The sequence below is a fragment of the Chenopodium quinoa genome, unplaced genomic scaffold (genome assembly GCF_001683475.1).
Source record: "Chenopodium quinoa cultivar QQ74 unplaced genomic scaffold, ASM168347v1, whole genome shotgun sequence".
Classification (NCBI taxonomy): Eukaryota; Viridiplantae; Streptophyta; class Magnoliopsida; order Caryophyllales; family Amaranthaceae; genus Chenopodium; species Chenopodium quinoa.
In genome coordinates this window covers 3,808,557-3,830,311 of record NW_018743937.1, presented here as the reverse complement: position 1 = coordinate 3,830,311, position 21,755 = coordinate 3,808,557, and the positions used below count along the sequence as shown (strand labels likewise).

Sequence of the window (21,755 nt, the reverse complement as noted above, 5' to 3'; positions counted from 1 at the left end):
ATGGGAGAGGGAGGGTTCAGGTAGGTTTGGGGTGCGGGTGCGGGTGCGTCGCCGGTGGTGGGTTGGGGGAGGCCGGTGGTGGTCGGGTTGGGTCAATTTCGGGTTTCGAGTCATTTTTCGGGTCAATATTTTTAGGTTAATTCAGGTCATGGGTTGGGTCATCGGGTCAAGGTCAGGATTACGTATCCTAATGAATTGTGAGGCCTATAATTTTTTTCCTTTTTATTTGTAGTGATCTTAACATTAGTGCCATAAACAAAGGAACCAAGTATCCCACTAACTAAATCATGCTAGTAGTTGTTAATGCCACTAGTAGTAATGTTGGCTTACAAAGTGGTGTTTTCCACTAAGAATTTGACCAAAAGTTATTACTTATTTGTAAGCATCTTTAACAATCAATTCATATTGCTTATGGATTTAATTGATTTGAAATTTAAACAAATCATGTAAACTAGGATCCTCTAAGTAGGTATTGTTATTATTAACCGTTCATTGATGCTCGTGACTTCTAATAAATTTGCATTGTATTTGAAATTAAATTGCTCCTATCGTGATTTCAGCTTATTCATCACAAATGTATAGCATGTTTAGTTTTAGTGTGATGTCTATCATATTCATTTCGAAATGGAGCGAATTTGTTGTGGAGATTGAGTTCTTTACACATGGTCTCCTGTTTGTATGTTTCATCTTTCTGGATTAATTTTATGCTCTCCAATAATCATTCAATGTTACCGACACCCTTTGAGGCTGATTGTAAACCTTTATTCTAGCAAGTATTTTTAAATGCTAATGCTTGTTTAATATATGGAAGTTACCACTAAAATAGAAAAGGGAAAAAAAAACATGCTTGTATATAGATTTTTACAGCACTTGAGTTGCAAGATGAATTCAAACCTAACTATGGCTTAGTATCTATTTCTTTTTTTCTTAAGCATCGTTTTAAGAACAGTGCAACTGCAACTAGTGAAAGAACTATAGCTGAGGCCACTGTGATCCATAACCAAATTGATCGCTTCTGCTCATGAGTTTGACAGATTGAAAAGTTTTTATAAGATGGATCTATATGTGATTCAACACAAAGCCTTGGATTACCTGAGAAGCTTTCTCCCAAGCTTCCTGTCGTTAGTGAGAGAGGAATAGGACCAGAAAGATGATTATATGATAAATTGATAGTGCTGGGAAGTAGTTTAGATAGGTTCTCAGGAATGTTTCCTGTCAACTGGTTATTAGATAAATCGAGAATGCTTAGTGATTTCAGCTGGGACAATGATTCAGGGATAGAGAATGTGAAATTGTTATGTTGTAGCAACAAGAGATCCAACTTTTTGAGGGTGCTAAGCTCAGAAGGTATAGGGCCAGATATTAAATTGTTGCTTAGATCAATCTTCACTAGATTGACAGCTCCAGAGATCTCAGAAGGAAGAAATTCTGATATTTTGTTGTTTTGAATGAAGAATTCTGACATATTCTTTGCATTTGCGATTTCTCTAGGTATAGTTCCAGTCACTTGATTGTCAGCAATATCAATGATATTTGCATTAGGGAGACTGAAAATTCCTTCAGGCACCAGGCCAACCAATCGGTTGTTGCTAACACGAAAACGTACAAGTGATGTGCAGTCCGCGTAGCTTTGAGGTATCTCACCTGTGAACATATTGGAAAGAGCAAGAAAGTACAGCAGTTTACCTCCTCTGCAGACATTTGGTGGCAGTTTGCTGGAGAATTGATTCTCTGACAAGTCTATAGCAATCATGGCTGATGAAATCCCCAGATTTTGGGGAATTCTGCCTGTCAGAAAGTTCTGGTAGACAGATAATGTGGTCAACGCTGTTGAGTCCCCAAGAGCCGTTGGAATCTCTCCTGTGAGGCTGTTATTATAAAGCTGCAAGATTTTAAGTTTGGGAAGGCGGCATATTGATTCTGGAATTCTTCCTGTCAGTAAATTTACTGACATATCCAACCCTGTAAGCTCTGTTAGATTTCCTACCTCTTCAGGTATTTTTCCACTGAGCTGATTATAGTAAAGCATGAGATACTTCAGGTTCTTCAGCATTCCTAACTCTGGAGGAATTTGACCCTTCAGAAAGTTCCCACTTAGCTCGAGATCTACAAGGGATGTCATGTTGCCTATGGATGGGAGAATGCTTCCTTGAAGTATTGTTGTTGACAGGACTAATGTTTGTAGCCTTGTCAACCGAGTGATATTCTCTGGAAGTTCCCAAGGATTGAAATTATCATTCATGTTGAAGTTTACCACCTCAAGCTCAGTGAGGTTTGTAATGGACAGTGGGAAGTCTCCACTGAATTTATTCATAGACAAGTCCAGCACCCGGAGTGATTTCATGCTGGAAAAATCTGGTAGCCTCCCACTAAGCAATAAATCACTCATGGCTAGAACTTTCAGAACGGAGCAATTGGTGATTCCATGTGGAAACCTGCCAGTGATGTCATTTTCGCTTATATTAAGAACTTGCAGCTCTGGTAGGTAAGAGCATACATCCGGAGGAAGCGATCCTTTTAGTGATTGCCTTGCAAGGTTCATCGCTATAACTTGGTCTTGACTATTACAGACTAAGCCAGTGTAATTGCAGTATGAGCTATCTCCCTTGGCAGTCCATTCAGACAAGGTACTGCCTGAGAGAGCGGTTTTCATGAGGCTGAAATACTCTGATTGCTTATCAGTTTTGGCGCCGGGACAGTTGATGAGTGAAAGTAATAATACGAAAGACGACAAGCAGAACTTAGATTGAAAGGCCATGGTGAGATTATAGAGAATTGTATTATTTTTACTGTGTTTGCGTAATTGCATGTGAAGAGACATGCTCTACCTGATACTAAGCACAGGTGATAATCCTTGCTATTCATAGGCTCATACAGATAGCATAAAGAAGGTTTATGCTTTGCCCACTAAAACTTGTAGGGCAAAAAATGTTTATTGATTGGTTAATCAAACTTTATATGTGACATTATCTCCCACTTAGGAGGATTTTGTTTTTATATTTTGGACCCAGGTTGCTTTTCAGTGTAATCAATGGACCAATTGAAAACTACAGAAAGCAAAAAGAAAGGGGCAAGCATTTTTTGCCTCTTTTTTTTTGGTCATGGAAAGAGGAAGGCTTTTTTTGGTTTAACGGTCTATGATTAAGAGCTAATAAAGCCGAGCCTAATACTCCCTTCGTTCCTTTTTGTTGGTCTCACCGATTCCACACCTGGTCTAACTATACCTCGCTCACTGTTTCCCAAAAATCACAAACAAGCTCAATCTGACCCTAATTGGAATGATGCAATACGTGATAAATATAGTGTTATAATTTAAACGAGGACATGTGAAATGGTTCCTAGGCCATCAATGGTGAATTATGTTAATTGCATGTTGTTTCAACATATACTGAATGTTAATGGTGATCTAAATTGAGATAAAGCATGTTTAGTATGTTGTTTCAACATATACTGAATGTATACCTTTCAATACTACGCCTAGAAATCATTAATATTTAGACGGTGTTGACTTTGGCCCCGGCTCATAAGTGGTCTATTCACCAACATGAAAATGAGGAACTTTAAAAAAAAAAATCATATCAAGACACCACTAATTTCCGCTTTTACTTAATCCCTTGGATAGCATGATTATCACACTACTCTAATTGATGCACGACAATAAGCCAACAAGTAAAAGAAAACAAAGGAAGTATGTGTATACCTTTCAATACTACCCTTAGAAATCTTTTTGTTATTACTTGGGTTTACACACACAATATTAAATTATCAATGTATCAACCCATCCATTCGTACGAAAAGTACGCAAGCAACATTGCATGTCTTATTTTAATCTCAACACTTAATAGTTCCATGCTTCTCCATATCCCACTTTCATCTTCTTGAAGTTTCTTCCTATTCTAATAATGTCCAATTTTACAACAATTGACTCAATATTCTCTCATTCTTGATCTATACCTTAGTTTATATCATATAGCTAACGATATTTTTACGTTAGGAGACATTGAATGTGTAGTTTAGTTACCTTTAAGATAGTTCTTTGGCAATAAAATGGAGAAGATGAAGCTGTATCGTAACTCCACAATTGGTTGTTGCTTGTTGGCTGCTCTTGAGGAACTAGTTCATGGAAATTCCATTTCCAAGGAATTCGCGCTTAAAGTTGTCAATCAATTTGATAAGGTACGTGTTCGAACCCAAAAATTGAAATCTCTGCTATCTGTTTGTTCATTATTTCTATTTTTCACTCTTTTGCAATGTGTTTTGGTTTACTGAGTTAATTTATACTCCGTACTTTGTATTAGTCTATGTTGGAAGCTTTTCAAACTGAACAAGTTCCGGAGCACAATTTGATCACCTTCAAGGTATAGTTTTGTACTTTTAGTTAATGGTGTCTTTTTAATTTTGCTCCATTTATTGTATATATTACTTATTATGTACTAATCCAGCTCGTGTTGCTAAATACTAATGTCTGCTACATAGGTTTCTTTTCCGTTTTGTTAAATAATGCTACTTACATGTGTATCTTATAATGAAGTTCATTTACAAATGACTAGGAGTCTTTAAATTGATCAAAATTGTTTTGCTTACATATAACATACTACTCTGATCTAATCCCATTTCGATCTTTCATACAATTGTTTCAATTGTATAGCTAAAACTTGAAACATTAATTCTCAAAAATTGTTTCAATTTGAACTTTGTCTGAATAAAAATGATAGGGAAAATTGCAGCAATACAAGTTCATCGATTCTTGTTGGACCTTTGATTTACTGAATGCTGTAATTTCAGCACGAGGAAAGGGGATATGGTTTAAGGTTGTTGGAAATCTGCGAATAATGGCATTCAATGGAAAGCTTGTCAACAAAAGAATTCGTAGCTAGTAATTTATTTCTCTGTAGTATTTCATTTTGAATGTACTGGTATAGAAGAGTTGTATAATTCAAGGAGCTCTAAGCCTTTAACTGTGTAAGATAAATTGGATTAATACAGTCTTCTAAGTGCTTTCAGTAGATGAATGTTAATATGTGAAAAACAAAAAAATTATGCTCTTGTAATGCGTTCACTTTAATGATATTAAGTCCTATAAGATTAGTTGCTTGTACCATTGTTAGTGATACATGTATAACAATAGAAATTGATCGGAATCATTAAATATTGAGGGTTGAATCACAATAGTACAGGAATGTTTTTATTCAACAACATTTTAGTCAATTGAGACAGTAAATGTTTGCATCTGCAATACTTTACAAACACAAGTATTTTCAACTTTCAATTTTTCGAGCATCAACTATGTGTGAAACATCATAATTCAATAATCTAGCAAGAGTTTGGTGTAGAGAATGGTTTTAAAAGAATGATTTAATCTTGTTAGGTTAGTGTGGCCCAAATTCCATAGCCCAACTCATTATATGTCAAGGTTTCTCAAGATTTCTAGAAAACTCTAAAAGCATTGAGAAATTGACGGAGAATGCCGAAAAATCTAGAATTTGGTGATTGTCATGACAATTCTAGATTTATGTGGAGAATTTGAAGAGCTTATGTGTAGAAAATTCCACACACTTCTTCCACCTCTATACATCACCTATAAATATAAGATGTCATTTGGAGCATGTATTCACCTACATCCTCCTCCAATACTCCGATACCTTTATACACTCTATGATATCTACCTATGCTTAGAGAGTATTTACCTACAAATGCCGCTCTCTAAGATATCTATCATGATATGAGTTTTTACCTACACACAATTTCTCTAATCCACTATTCTTAATTTGTATTACTCCTTTGAGAGTTTCTATAGAGAGAGTTCTCTTGTAATACTCACCCTTTCAAGGGCTATTGTACTCTCCTATTTTCACTACTTATCTTGCTTTTATCTTTCTTTTAATTATCTTATCAATCTCTACATCTTTAATTTGCTTTTGCACTTACCAATCCTAACAAATCTAGTAAATAGTAAGTAATTGTGTTTGTTTTCTGCAGCTATTGAGGTCATAGAGATGTATAATTAAAAGTTCTTTGATACCAAAAACGCACTAATTAGTTAATTAGAACTACTAGAGGCAGCTTGCATCCAAGATGAACACAACAATTCATATAAATGGGCGTATAAGCTAAGCCCATGTATAGTGTCTGCAATGATGGAAAGTGGATGGACCAACTTTGAATGTACCTGATAATATAGTGCTATAAACATTGAATGTACCTGATAATTCAAATGTGCTATAAACTTTCATCCTTTGGGTTGGGCTATAAAATGCAAACCAAGTATGGGCCATTTTGTAGGTTAGGTTAGGCAACATAAATAGGAACTACACTTTTTGGCAAAACTACCCACTAATTTCCCGTCTATAGAAGTATAGAGAAATTATTGATTGTGATGCAACGGCTCAGCGCAACTTAGTGTAACTACAACATTTTTTTTCGTGGCAAATTTTAAGATGTACCATGGTGCACCTAGAAATAGGTGCACCACGCCTATACTTTTGAACAATTAGTAAAAAAAATATGAATAATTACAAATTTTGAACATGTAGTAAAAACATCCGAACATCGCAAATTTTGAACATTTAGTTAAAAAAATCTGAACAATTGCAATGCATCATGCCTATACTTTTGAACATTTAGTAAAAAAATTTGAACAATCGAAAATTTTGAACATTTAGTTAAAAAATCTGAACATTGCCATTTTTGAACATTTAGTAAAAAAATCTGAACAATCGCAATGCAGCACGCCTATAATTTTGAACTTTTAGTAAAAAAATATGAACAATAACAAATTTTGAACATTTAGTAAAAAAATCTTAGCAATCGCAAATTTTGAATTATTTCGAGTCGGACAAATTTTGAACTAACTCGTAATAATTCAATAGTTTTGTTATATAAACTGAACATTTAATGTATACAAAATGAACATTTCTTAATAAAATATGAATATAAAAATTGCATGTTTATGTTCAATTATTATGACGTGTTCATATTTTTTTTACTAAATGTTCATTTTTTTGTAAAACGTTCAATATTTTTTACTAAATGTTCAAAAGTATAGTCGTGGTGCACCTATTTATAGGTGCACTATGGTGCACATAATACTAATTGGTTAGTGTAGCTTAGCCACTTCAACAATACTACTAAGTTTACTTTTCTATTACTTAGTAGTAGTATTTTTTTACCAAAACCTATCTTTTTTTTATTGCAACTAACGTTTAATAGATACACATATATAAGAAGCTATTGTAATCTGATGTGAACGTAGATAGAAAGGGAACGCATGTCGAGAGAGTAAGTAATCATAGAAGTATCAAATTCTAATGTTCCCGTCAAAAAAAAAAAAAAAAAAAAAAAAAAGCTAATGTTATAATTATTTCGAAAATTTAATAACAAGAGAAAATATGTTACGAGTAATATCTAGCAACAGTACAAGTAGTATTTTGGGAAAGTGAGTCCCTCACCCTATCTTTGCCGCCTAATTATTGTATGTGTATCTAAAAAAATCTTATGTACTAGTAGCAATAAACAATCTTTGCATGGACATAATTTTTGGAATTTGACACAAACTTGACTTGAGAATGGCAGGTTGGGCAATCATTCTATAATAATGAACATAGCATTTACTACCTCCGTTTTTTAAGTTGACACCGTTTAACTTTTACACAATTTACAAATTATTCTTTGACTCGCTTTTGTGATTAATAAATACGATAAAATATAGTCATGTGGGATCTTGTTTGAATCTTCTTGATGTAATGTATTAATATTCACTTTTTATAATTTTACAATGTTGATAATTAGAGATATTAAACCTTAAAAATATGTGTTGGCAAGAATGATGATAAAAAGATGTCAACTAAAAAAAACAGGGGTAGTATATATTGTTACAGGGCACATTGGTGCGCGCATCAGAAGGATTAATTGGTCGTATTTGGTTATCATTAAGAAAGATTGACATGAGCTTGATATAACACGATTTTCTTTTTTAGTACAACCTAACAGAGAACTAGGCCACTGTTACGGCCCAAATGAGCACATAAGGTAAACCTGTGTCGAGAGAACTTGTACGTGTTGATTTGTGGGATCAATTAATCAATTATTGGTTCTAGATACACATTGCGTGACAATGAGTTCGACCCCTATTAGGATATAGGGTGAATTATATTAGTAGTACAAGAATCTAGCTACCGTTATAAAATATAAAAGTCTAGCTACTATTATATGATAAGAATGTAGCTTCTATTAAACTTACAGCTGAACGATCCATCCATGCAAACGCAATCAACAAAAATGTGTGTCTTAAGATAAGCATACTACGTAAAATAACACAAGTTCTTTAATTATGAAGAATTCAGAAAAACAATGTTCTGCTATTAAGGATTCAGTATCATAGATAAATATAGGGCAATTTACTGTTTATACATAAATTGTACCAATGGAGAAGTATGTAGGATAGGGCTTGTAGCAAAGATTGAAATCGACCCTAAGTAGAATAGATCGTAAGTTTGTATCATAATTTCCTTGTTTAATATTATAATCGTCTTGTTAATTGTGACTCATTTGGATCGATAAGTAAAATAATAGCCTTGTGACTTATTCATTCGAACCAAAAAAGAAAATTATTCATCAAGGATAACAAGAATTAAGACGACTCCTTAATAAATTTTATCATTGTACTTGATCTTAGTTAAATTGATATAAACAAACTCCTTGTTTCATGTACTTGATGATATTGATGTGACACTATATACTCCTAGCTAGATCGAGTATATGTAATTAAGCATCTAGTACTACTTTATGTGTGAAAGATGTAAAATTCTTTGAATATTTATAGCTCTAACAATCCATGTGACTCTTCTCAAAGGAAAGCCATCCATTTTAACAGTAATGCTCTATATCACAAGCAGTGATTTGATACCAAAATCTTTTAGTCTAATCAATTTGCTTTCTCTTTCACTTTCTTTTTTTACCTCTCTTTTAATGGTTCCTTAAGATATCAATGTCTCTTGCAACTGTTACAACTCTTAAATGCTGTTGCTAGAGTTTTGGTATCAATGCTTTGAATTATTTTATATGAATTGGAAACATATGTATAAGCTCAATGATTTTTATAAGTCATAGTCAAGTGGATATAGTGCATTGATGGATAATAATGTTTGAGACATTCATAATAATTACACCTTTGACTGAGGAATATAATATTATAAGTTGTATAATGCCCCTACTGGGGCTATATGACATGAATTTGATCACCTCAATTTGAAAAAATATGGGTATTTCCTTTCACAAAGATCGCAATTTATTAACCTATCAAAACTAATTTGTATTCAATTACTTAATCTGAATCATTTTATTCAAATTTAAGTGTACCTCCAAAATTGCAAAACTCGTTTTAGCCATAGATGAAAATTTATTGGACAACACCAAATAATTCATCGAGAATGTGACCCAATTACGGCTAATATAAATATCAATTAATTTGATTGTTTATCTGAAGCAAACATATAATTCATCAGTCAATACCTAAAAGCATAGTCATATTGGAACTTGACCAAATAAAACTTGATCCGAATGATTGTTGTCTACCCTAGCCAAAAAAAAAAAAAAAAAAAAAAAAAAAATCTAAAACTCTGTATAACTTGTTAATAAAATAATGTGTATAAATTTTATGTTAGTTATTTGGCATTAAAAAAGAAGACATCTAATATGAATTTGGTGGTGTATGAACATGTTCATATTAGATTTATTAATATTGACATAAACTCTTTATACTCCCTCCGTCCCCGAAAGAACCACCATTTGAGTTGATTTCGCGGTTAGTGGCGGAGCTAGGAATTTTAAACCGGGGGGACAAATGAACATCATCGCTTAGTTTAACAAAAATATTAGAGCAAAAATATACTTAAATAGTTATTGTTTTACAACTCAAAAATATAAAATACAAAGTACTTTGTCAAAAAATTAACATCATATACAAGTACCATTTTTTTCTCAATAAACTATTTAATTAGGAGTTGATAGTTTTTGAAAATTTCGAACAAAAAATAATATAACTATTTAAATGTAGTACTCTCATAATTACCTACTAGGCTATTATATTTGTAATTTGTGATAGAGTTCATGCAAAACTACATTTACCTTTAACCGCTGACTCAACTCCTTTGATCTACTTTATGAAGTGCAAAAATATTATATTTAACCTATATGTTTTTTTGGAGAAATCCCACGCTAGCTCCGCTAGTGTTCGCGGGTATTAAGAAACTTAATTTGCAAGTACAAATATATGGGAAAACACAAGTCAACAATAATTTGCAATTAATATCTAGAGAGATGGCACAAAGATCTGAAAAAATATAAGGGTAAAATAGGAAGAAGGAACTACATGACAAAAATATTTGAGGATATATTTGTAATTTTGTGAATTTAATATATGTTGGAAAAAATAAATGGATCATTCTTTTTGGGACTAAAATTAGGCCAAATGAATCGTTCTTTTAGGGGAGAGTACAATAACATATCAACATTTATTGTTAGTTATTTAGCACTAAAAAAAAGACATCTAATATTAATTTATAGTAGTGTATGTTCCTATTTTGAAAATGTTGAAAAACATAGCCCATCCACTGATCTACAGACTTGATATTTCCCGTATTTATTGGCTCTAGCTAGCGTCGGTAGCCACTAGCCACCAATCTTGAACAAAGATTTGAAAGTTCGTCTTCATTAGTTTCTATTTAGTAATAATGCATTACTGTTCCACACACTAAACATATTGATTGACCATATTCCACTTAAATTGGCCACTTGTATAGAATAATCCCTAGTACATTGTATTTCATTCATGTGTGTATTGATATGATTTGTGTATGACAATTGCCAAATCAATTGTTTGCTTCACTTTCATACAATAATTTGGTATGTATTATAAAATAAGGGAAAAGGGAGAATATTAGAGAGAGATGTAGATAGGTAATTGTATTGTCTCTATTCATATATTTCATGAGTCATCTATATATATACATGATGTGAACATTGTAACCTATATGGACAATGAAGAGTCCATTCATGAGAGGGTTAATGTGAACTAAAGATATATGGAGGGTTACAAGGATGTTATTAAAACCATACTTAAGATAGTCATAAAAGAGATAATTACAAGCTATAATGGGCATACATTATTATTGATAACACCCCCCCTTGGATGCCCATTATCTAAGAGAGATTTAATGCACTTATATGTTGCCTCGTTAAAAACCTTTTTAGGAAAAACCCAGTGGGAAAAAACCATTGATAAGGGAAAAAGAGTGCATCGCGCAATTACTCCCCCTCATTATTATATCACTTAAGATCTTTGAGACGACACAGTACAATACGATAAACTAACTTTTTAAAGGTTGCGGTTGGAAGAACCTTAGTGAATAGGTCCGCTAAATTCTCACTTGAACGAATCTGCAAAACATTTATATCTCCATTCTTCTGAAGATCATGAGGTAAGAAAAATTTGGGTAAGATGTGCTTGTTCTATCACCTTTGATGTATCCTTCCTTAAGTTGAGCAATACAAGCTGCATTATCCTCATATAAAGTTGTCGGTGCCTCTTATCCAGATGATAAACCACAAACTTCTTTTATATGTTGAACAACCGACATTAACCATACAAATTCATGACTAGCCTCGTGAATTGCTAAAATCTCAGAATGATTGAAAGACATAGCTGCAATAGTTTGTTTCATAGAACGCCAAGAAATGGCAGTACCACTATGTGTGAACACATATCCAATTTGCGATCGACCATTATCAAGATTAGATAAATAACTTGCATCTACAAAACCAATCGAATTTTCTTTGGACAACTTTGGGAAAAATAAACCCATATCCTTCGTACCTTGAAGATAACTGTAGACACCTAAAAATGTCTCCCCAAAACCAAACCCGATGATGAACAACCTTTCACCGCCATTATTGGTCGGGTTGAATATTTAATCTTTGGAGTGCTTAAATCCATATTCAAATCCATATTTTCATTTCATAAACCAACCCAACTTCTAGCCCATTTCCCCAAACCATAGCTTATTTTCCACTTTTCGTGCCTTTAAATCCAAAATAATTCATTTCGTGTCCTTTAAAATCATTCATTTCGTGTCCTTTTATAAAAACGATTAATCCAGTTTATTTTGGTCCATAACATGGGTCCAATGATTAAATATTTGGATGGGGCTTTAAAATATCTTTCCAACATATATTATAAGCTAAAATCCGAGTTATAACGAATAAGTTATTGCCAAATATTAAACTGAGCCCAAACCGAACCTAAGCCCACCTTACCTACGACTCAATGATCATGTGGAGGGTCCAAATTATTTAATCCCATTCCTAAACCAATTAGGATTAATTAGTAGCTTCTATAAATTTCTAGAAGATCATAATTATCCTTTTTGAAAAGATAAGATTAAAGAGTTTGAAATTGAATAAAACTTTTCTTTTTGAAAATCATATTTCTAGCCGAATTGAAAGATGTTCAAAGATAGACATATATTATTTTCGTGCCTGTAGACACCTAAAAATGTCTCCCCAAAACCAAACCCGTTGATGAACACATTTCACCGCCATTATTGGTCGAGTTGATTATTTAATATTTGGAGTGCTTAAATCCATGTTCTATCCAATATATTTCATGAACCAATCCAATTTCTAGCTCATTTCCCTAAACCATAACCTATTTTCACTTTTCGTGTCCACTGAGAGAAACTGATTTTATGGCTATAAAATTTTGATCCAATTATTATATTGTTTGATAGGCATTTAAATAAGCTTTCCAACCATATATCATAAGCCCAATTCCGAGCTATAACGAAAAAGATATGAGCAAAACACTAAACTCGGCATAAAACCGACACCCTTCCACTAAAACGGTCATATATTAAAATCTACATATCATTTTGACTTGACTCTAATTTTATTGGAAAGTAGACTTGATAATATTTCCAATGATATATTTTATGCCTTATTCCGAGTTACGGATCAAAAGTTATGATTATTTTAAAAACGAGTAAAAAAACTGAAATTACCGCGCAGCAGCAAAAATGCTGCGACGCGGCAAAAGCTGACGTCTCACGGGACTTATTCCCGTGACACGGTGCCCATTTTTGTAATTTTGCTCAATTTGCCCCCGTTTCACGGGATTTTGCACCGTGTCACGGTGCAATTTCCCGTGTCACGGTGCAATTTCCCGTGTCACGGTGCAATTTCCCGTGTCGCGGTGCCCATTCCGTGACACGGGAATATTTCGTGTAATTTCCGCGTACTTTTTACATCGTGACACGGCATACTGTACTGTGCCATGGTGTACAATGCTGTGTCACGACATTTCTTCCCGTGTCACGGTGCACATCCCGTGCCACGGATTGCTCCGTGTTTTCTCCGCGTAATCCCTAAACGCGTTTTCACTTCCCGTAACCTAAATATTTCCCGTGTCACACAAATTTGTACCGTGCCACGGGAAAGTTTCCCGTCTGAAGGTGGGATTTCCCATGTCACGGTACACTTTTCCATGTCGCGGGATACTTTTTTAGGGTTTTTATCATTTTAGGGTTCCGTGTGCTCCCTCAGCACATTTTCTCTATAATTACCCCCTCATTTCTAATGTACGGGGCACCAATAATCATTCTCTCTCACCTTACACCAAAAATCACTCTTCTCCCTCTTTAACCTAATTTCTAGCCTCCTTATTCTTTCATAACAATTCCACTAAGCACTCCACTGAGTCTATACTTAACCCGAGATTCCGTCCTTAAACCAAGGCGTGAAAGGTACAAATAACTGAGGGTTTGGACCAAATCAAAACTAATATTTGTTTAATTTAATTTCCATTTACTTTATATTTTTTTTATTGAACTTACTAACAGTTTATTCATGATGTAGCAATTTAAAGGAACGCGCGGAATGTGAGTAATTAACTAATTTAATTACTCTTATTTTATTTTCTTATTGCTAGTATCATGATTAGGTTATTTCATATTTAATTTGATTAACGCTATTATTGTTGAATTGCTTCCAATATTAATGTTTATTCTATTATTTATTATTATGATCACCATATTGCATGTTAAAGGGAATATTATGTAATTGAAAATCATGCCTAATAAGATAATTTGGACAACTGGTTTAGGATCCTTTTTAATCTTGTTATTAATTGAAGTGATCACAATATTTTAGAATAATGTGTGCATTAATATTAAACCAATTTAGCATAATAATAGTTTGGAGAAAATTGAATATTTTGTTTGTATGTCTTTGAGATCGCAGGAATCATTTTTCACTATAAGAATCAAGTAGAGGCCAATACGGGCGAATGTGACTCCATAACTCACTTCGTACCATCATCCCCGATCCTCCTTTCGTGGTTCTGAACCATATGTAGTTAGTAATCTCATGGATTATGAATGGGATGTAACCTTCACGGGTCAATCATTGTTGCCTATCGTTGTCCCTTATTCGTGGTTGCCTTTTATGATCCGTGAACGATTTACAAGTTCCTTAAAAACTTGTTGGCGGCTCCCTACTTTATTTGTCCCTAATCGTTGTCCCTAATCGTAATGTCAATTCTCACTTCCTATGAGTGCCAAGCATATTCACAACATGCTTTTACGTAGGCGCACTTCGAGCGACGCCTACAATTTGGCGACTCCACTGGGGAGGATTCTTGATTATTTATCGATTTGAGTGATCGGTATTTAATTAAGATGAGTGGATGAGACTTGAAAGATTCTTGAAAAAATATTCCTGTGATTAATTTGGCATTTTTGCATTTGCATAGACGTTTTAACGTCGCATTTAGGTCTGTCCCGTAGGAAAAATTGGATAACTCGGTTGCGCACGAAGGAAAACAGGGCACAAGTCAGATCTTCTTACTGCCGTGCCACGGAAAAATCTGTCGTGTCACGGCAGTCCTAAAATCAGTCCGGTGGCTTATTTTCTCTTCTCACAGTCAACTTCCTTCGATTTTTCTGAAAAAACGTATGTGTTCTACATACGTCTTAGCCCCAGGGGATTTAAGCTCTATCAACCTAAAAACGCTCATGACAATAAGGGTTCATCCAAATTATTAAATCCACCCAAACCATGGAGTCGAGTTCGATTTCATCACGAACTCGCGGAGCCGCCCGTTGGCATACACTCAAGGGAGGCTGCCTTGCTAACGCGTCCAAACTCTTAACCATGGTACCCTATTGACACCAAATAAACTTGACCATAGTCGAACATAGAACTTGACCTTAGGTTGCGAACTATTCTTTGCATCATTGTGCCTACATGTTTTATGTTTGGTCATTTTGATCCTAACCTTAACGATCTTTCTTTGTCTATGGTGGATTATTTTGTGACTAACGATTGCTAATGGACCGTACTCACTTAGCAAAAAAAAAAAAAAAAAAAAGGGAAGGGTTGCCGCGACACGGGACTGACCACCGTGTCACGGCACAGTCCACCGTGGCGCGGTGGACCTGCAGGAAAAAAAAAAGTCAGCCGCTCCACGGGAAACTCTACCGTGTCATGACAACTTTCCACCGTGACACGGTGGATTTCTAAAAAAAAAGAGGGAAGGGTTGCCGGGACACGGGACTGTCCACCGTGTCACGGCAATTTCCACTGTGACACGGTGGATTTTCCAAAAAAAAAAAAAAAACTGCGTCAGTCAAGTCTTCCGTGTTAATTTGGTTCTCGCGTCAGTCATTTTGGTCATTATTTACATGTCTAGCCATGCGATCATACCACGAGTCTTATAACATCACTTAGTCACTCACGATTCAAGTATAGTCCACACACTTTCTTCATGTTTCGACTCGAGTCGTGCACCAGGTCGTTTATGATCGTATATTAGGTTCATGCACCCTTTTTTCGTCATAATAAAAAAATGAGTGGAGTTTTCTCACCTGTTTTCAAATGTATATATATATTTTTTTCCTTCCTTTCCTATCTTGAGCAATGAGTCAAACGATTAAGTGAATTATTTTATTTCATAGTACTTGGTCAAGGAACAGGGATAGATTAATACGGTTCGAGTCATTACCGCAACAATCTCTCAGATCTAATAGGCGTTCAAAGAGAACTTTTCCATCTCCATTACTCATCACCTTACAATGGCCACTAAAGAAGATATTGAGAACATCAACAAATCCATCGAGGCACTGTCTTCCATGATGCAAACCCTTACCACTAGGGTCACTACCATGGAACAAAACAAGGTCACTGTTTCCACCCTTGACAAACTGAAGGAACAAATGAGTAAAATTTCTGAGGATTTCACTTATGTGGAACGGCCTCCCACTCCTTTGGATGTGAAAGACAGAGTCCCTGAAAAGTTCTCCACTGCTGATATTCCAAAGTTCAAGCCTACTGACAATCCAATATTACATTTGAAGGCGTTCTCTGCAACCATGGCTCTTAAGGGATTGGACGTAACACTCTTCCCTACGGTGTTCCCTCTCTCCTTAGAACATGCTTTCCAACAATGGTTCTATTCCCTAGATTCCAAGCGCACTGCAACTTGGCAAGATGTCACCGAAAGTTTCATGAATCGTTACAAGTGTAACATTCAAACTAAAACTTCTGAACGTGAACTCTCCATTCTCAAACAGAAAGAGAATGAAGGCTTCACTGCTTATCTGAACAGGTGGAGGGAAACAGCTTCACTCTTGGTAGATCCCCCCAAAGAAAGAGAGATGGTTCGCCTCTTTATTCAAAATCTGACTCATAAATATAGGGAACATCTCAAATTTCTTCCAGTGAACACTTTTGAAGCTGTATACGACATCGGCATCAATATCGAGGATGAGCTAATAAAGACTGCTGGTAGTAACAATAATAACACTTGGAAAAACAAGAGGAATGACCATCATTCTTCTTCGTCTTCTAAGCACGAAAATACTACCAACAATATAAGCCAAGTTGATCTCAATGAAGTGTTAGCTCTTGATACTCCATTTCCCAAGAAGAAAAGAACTTACACTCCTTTAGGAATGACTTATGATGCGACCTTTGATCGCCTTTACAGTCAAGGCTTGATCACACCTATTGGGCCATTTCTAGAGCCAAAACCTGAAGAAAGGAGCGCCAAATGGAATCCCAATGCCATTGCAAGTACCATCAAGGAAGGGACCACACTACGGAGCAATGTTGGAATTTAAAGGACGTCATTCAAGACTTGGTGGATGCAAACAAACTTCCTGTCCCTCCAGGCGGCAAGATGTAATGAACACAAGGCGCACAACAGATCCTTCGTGCAAGATTTCATGATTTCTTTCTTTATTATTCATCTCCATTCCCCATTCATGTCTAGCATAGGTTTTCCATTTTGAATTTTTATATGTTTCATGTGTTTCGTTCACCTTTTCCATTAATAAAATGAGCAATTTTTCTTTACATCTCGATCATAGAATTTTTCATTCATTCATTCATTCTCAATAAAAAAAATAAAAATAAAAATAAAAAAATAAAAAATAAAAAATCAATTACCGAACTAAACCCAAGGTACACCAATGACTTGAGGCACCTTTGCAACCATGTCATTCCCTGTTAACCGTTCAATCACATTCCCTTTCTTCATCAACCATTTTGAGCCTCGTCTAACGTTTGGCCTTCATTTCTTCAACCCACATTCACTTAACCCTGGGATTGGAAGATGTGTAATTGTATAACATTAAAAAAGCAAGTAAAAAAAAAAAAAGCAGCAAAGCAACAATAAAACAATGTCTAAAGGAAAGTGTTCCAATGTCTTTGATATGAACACGTCTTAAATTGTGTCTCTCATTGAGTGCCTGGTACCGTGCCTGAGAAACATGAATGCTAAGTGAGTGATGAACCGCATGATCTGAGATTGTCTACATTGATTCAAAAGAATAAAAAAAAAAAGAAATTCAAAACAAAAAAAAAAGTTGAAAATAAACTTGCAAAATTCAAAATTTTCAAATTCAAAATTACACATCTTGGGGATTCTCTCGGATCTTGAGCCTTTTACCCCTTTCTTCCTTAAACCTTCATCTTAACCACCTTACAACCCTTGAAAGACCTCTTTGAGGTGTACATACACTTGTGTAAAGTTCGGTTAGAGCTACGTTCGGCCTGATTCCTAACGGATACGTAGGCAACCTCACATCGAGGTGCGGCCACATTCATATTCATATCCATGCATGATCGAGTCAAAGAATATCCAATGCTTATCCCTACCCATTTAGAGCTAGACTTGGGGGCTTTAACCCAAATTACATTAGCTTACCCAGCCTGAAGAGTCATCATTTTTAACTCTTCTCACACCTCTTTCCATCGCCATAACCCTTGCAGCCAGCCTTAGTATTCACACACTTCACTCACACATCCATATCCATATCAATCATCCTTCCCTTTAAGAGCCCTTTATCATGAAATCTTGTTTCAACACTGTGCATGTTTCATCATATTTAAAGACAACATTCAGTAGAAGAAACATTGTATACTTTCTTAGCTTCCTGACCTGAGAAATGTTCATTGTTTCGCATAATGTGCTAAGAAACATTTATATATCAATGATTTTTAATCATACAAAGCATATCGTGCTTAGCTCCTTGACCTAAGCAACGTTCATTATGAAATAATCACTATACGTGCTTAGCTTCCAGACCTAAGTGACGTTCAAAATCGCTTCTTTACACCATATATGATGCTTAGCTCCATGACTTAAGTTCATTCATCTATCGTGTCACATGATGTAATTATCCTTAGCCTCCTGGCCTAAGAACATGCATCATGCATACATTATTTTCAGGACAAGCAATTCAATTCATACGATTCATTTTGTCTTGCTCAAGGAGGAAGCTAAAAACTTCTTTCCTTTTTTCGCGTCTTTTCTTTTGGAAGGAAGTTTGAAAATAAAAGTTCAGTTTTCACATCTTTCTTTTTCGGGAGAAAGTCGGTACCCTCCACTCATGACAAAAATTGACGGAATTTTTTTGCTTTTGCATCTTCGTTTGCTTGTGTCTGCACACACACATATATACACACACACATACACTCACAAGTCATACACATGTCATGTCACATCAAGTCAAACTTGGTCAAGTTAGTGGTCAAGTCAATCACAGTATATACGAGTCCATTGGCAAATTTATTTTTGCATGTTTTATCTACAGCCCACGTCCGGGGACAAACGGACCATTTACAGCCCACGTCCGAGGACAAGCGGACCATCTACAGACCACGTCCGGGGACAAGCGGACCATCTACAGCCCATGTCCGGGGACATGCGGACCATCTACAGCCCACGTCCGGGGACAAGCGGACCACCATCATTTCATGACGCAAGGTTCTCTATACACAGAGACTTGCAATCTCATCATCTTTCTACTTTCCTCAAGCATGGAAAGTATTATCCGGTGGATTTTTCTTCAAGTATAGAAAACCGCCAAATCGGCTTTCCTCAAGCATGGAAGGCATTATCGGTTGAATTCTTTAAGCATAGAATGACACCATATTCATCAGTCGGCTTCCCTCATGCTTGGAAAGCGTTATCGGTGGATTTTTCTTCAAGTATAGAAAACCGCCAAGTCGGCTTTCCTCAAGCTTGGAAAGCGTTATCGGTGGATTTTTCTTCAAGTATAGAAAACCGCCAAGTCGGCTTTCCTCAAGCATGGAAATCATCATCGGTGGATTTCTTAAAGCATAGAATGACACCAAATTCATACGTCGACTTTCCTCAAGCATGGAAAGTATTATCCGGTAGGTTTCTTCAGGCTTAGAAAACTAACAAACTCCTCAGTCGGCTTTCCTCAGGCATGGAAAGCGTTTCAACAGAAGTCATCCGGTGGATTCCTTCAAGCATAGGAAGCTACCAAGATCATTTGCCACCAATACACTGGTGTTAGATAAGCATTATATCCCTTTACTCTTTTATCTGTAGAATTAACATTTTTCTGCAGGTATCGGCGTATACAGAATGATTTAGGATAGCAGAACGTCTTTAATAATTCTCTATCCCTATCGGCTACTTTGACTATCGTTTTCGAAACTGACGTTTCTACAAACTCAGTCAAAGTGGGGGCTTCTGTAGACACCTAAAAATGTCTCCCCAAAACCAAACCCGTTGATCAACAACTTTCACCGCCATTATTGGTAGAGTTGAGTATTTAATCTTTGGAGTGCTTAAATCCATGTTCTATCCAATATATTTCATGAACCAATCCAATTTCTAGCTCATCTCCCTAAACCATAACCTATTTTCCACTTTTCGTGTCCACTGAGAGAAACTGATTTTATGGCTATAAAATTTTGATCCAATTATTATTTTGTTTTATAGGCCTTTAAATAATATTTCCAACTATATATCATAATCCCAATTCCGAATATAACGAAAAAGATATGAGCAAAACACTAAACTTGGACTAAAACCGACACCCTTCCACTAAAACGACCATATCTTAAAATATACATATCATTTTGACTTGATTCAAATTTTATTGGAAATTAGACTTGATAATCTTTCCAATGATATATTTTATGCCTTATTCCGAGTTACGGGTCAAAAGGTATGATTATTTTAAAAACGGGTAAAAAACTAAAATTACCGCGCAGCAGCAAAAATGCCGCGACGCGGCAAAAGCTGACGTGTCACAGGACTTATTCCCGTGACACGGTGCCCATTTTTGTAATTTTGCTCAATTTTCCCACGTGTCATGGGATTTTGCATCGTGTCACAGGAATATTCCGTGTAATTTCCGCGTACTTTTTACACCGTGACACGGCATACTGCACTGTGCCATGGTGGACAATGCCATATCACGACATTTCTTCCCGTGTCACGGTGCACATCCCGTGCCACAGGATTGCTCCGTGTTTTCTCCGCGTAATCCCTAAATGCGTTTTCACTTCCCGTAACCTAAATATTTCCCGTGTCACGCAAATTTGTACCGTGCCACGGGAAAGTTTCCCGTCTAACGGTGGGATTTCCCGTGTCACCGTACACTTTGCCGTGTCGCGGGATACTTTTTTAGGGTTTTTATCATTTTAGGGTTCCGTGTGCTCCCTCAGCACATTTTCTCTATAAATACCCCCTCATTTTTTATGTACGGGGCACCAATAATCTTTCTCTCTCACCTTACACCAAAAATTATTCTCTTCTCCCTCTTTAACCTAATTTCTAGCCTCCTTATTCTTTCATAACAATTCCCCTAAGCACTCCAAGGAGTCTATACTTAACCCGAGGTTCCGCCCTTAAACCAAGGCATGAAAGGTACAAATAACTGAGGGTTTGGACCAAATCAAATCTAATACTTATTTAATTTAATTTCCATTTACTTTATATTTTTTATTGAAGTACTAACAGTTTATTCATGATGTAGCAATTTAAAGTAAGGAACGCGCGGAATGTGAGTAATTAATTAATTTAATTACTCTTATTTTATTTTCTTATTGCTAGTATCATGAGTAGGTTATTTCATATTTAATTTGACTAACGCTATTATTGTTGAATTGTTTCCAATATTAATGTTTACTCTATTATTTATTATTATGATCACCATATTGATTGTTAAAGGGAATATGTAATTGAAAATCACGCCTAATAAGATAATTTGGACAACCAGTTTAGGATCCTTTTTAATCTTGTTATTAATTGAAGTGACCACAATATTTTAGGATAATGTGTGAATTAATATTAAACCAATTTAGCATAATAATAAATTGGAGCAAATTGAATATTTTGTTTGTATGCCTTTGAGATCGCAGGAATCATTTTTCACTAT

At 35.4% G+C, this 21,755-nt stretch overlaps 2 protein-coding genes across 2 annotated transcripts; one reads left to right on the top strand and one right to left on the bottom strand.

Annotated features, from left to right (window-relative positions):
• Positions 1–825: 825 nt before the first annotated feature.
• On the bottom strand, positions 826–2,916 carry LOC110688743 (receptor protein-tyrosine kinase CEPR1-like). Its single transcript, XM_021865501.1, has one exon. It carries the CDS (start codon positions 2,819–2,821, stop codon positions 899–901), a length of 1,923 nt encoding a protein of 640 aa, XP_021721193.1. The 5' UTR covers positions 2,822–2,916; the 3' UTR covers positions 826–898.
• A 146-nt stretch (positions 2,917–3,062) lies between these two features.
• On the top strand, positions 3,063–5,087 carry LOC110688744 (transcription initiation factor IIA subunit 2-like). Its single transcript, XM_021865503.1, has 3 exons — positions 3,063–4,176; positions 4,299–4,358; positions 4,716–5,087. Exons 1-3 carry the CDS (start codon positions 4,048–4,050, stop codon positions 4,875–4,877), a joined length of 351 nt encoding a protein of 116 aa, XP_021721195.1. The 5' UTR covers positions 3,063–4,047; the 3' UTR covers positions 4,878–5,087.
• Positions 5,088–21,755: the final 16,668 nt, after the last annotated feature.

Bases quoted from the DNA above. Each gene is read 5' to 3' on its own strand.
- LOC110688743 (XM_021865501.1), bottom strand. From the start codon at position 2,821: ATGTCTCTTCACATGCAATTACGCAAACACAGTAAAAATAATACAATT.
- LOC110688744 (XM_021865503.1), top strand. From the start codon at position 4,048: ATGGAGAAGATGAAGCTGTATCGTAACTCCACAATTGGTTGTTGCTTG. The intron at 4,177-4,298 runs GTACGTGTTCGA...ACTTTGTATTAG, and splicing joins TTGTCAATCAATTTGATAAG to TCTATGTTGGAAGCTTTTCA. The intron at 4,359-4,715 runs GTATAGTTTTGT...TAAAAATGATAG, and splicing joins ACAATTTGATCACCTTCAAG to GGAAAATTGCAGCAATACAA.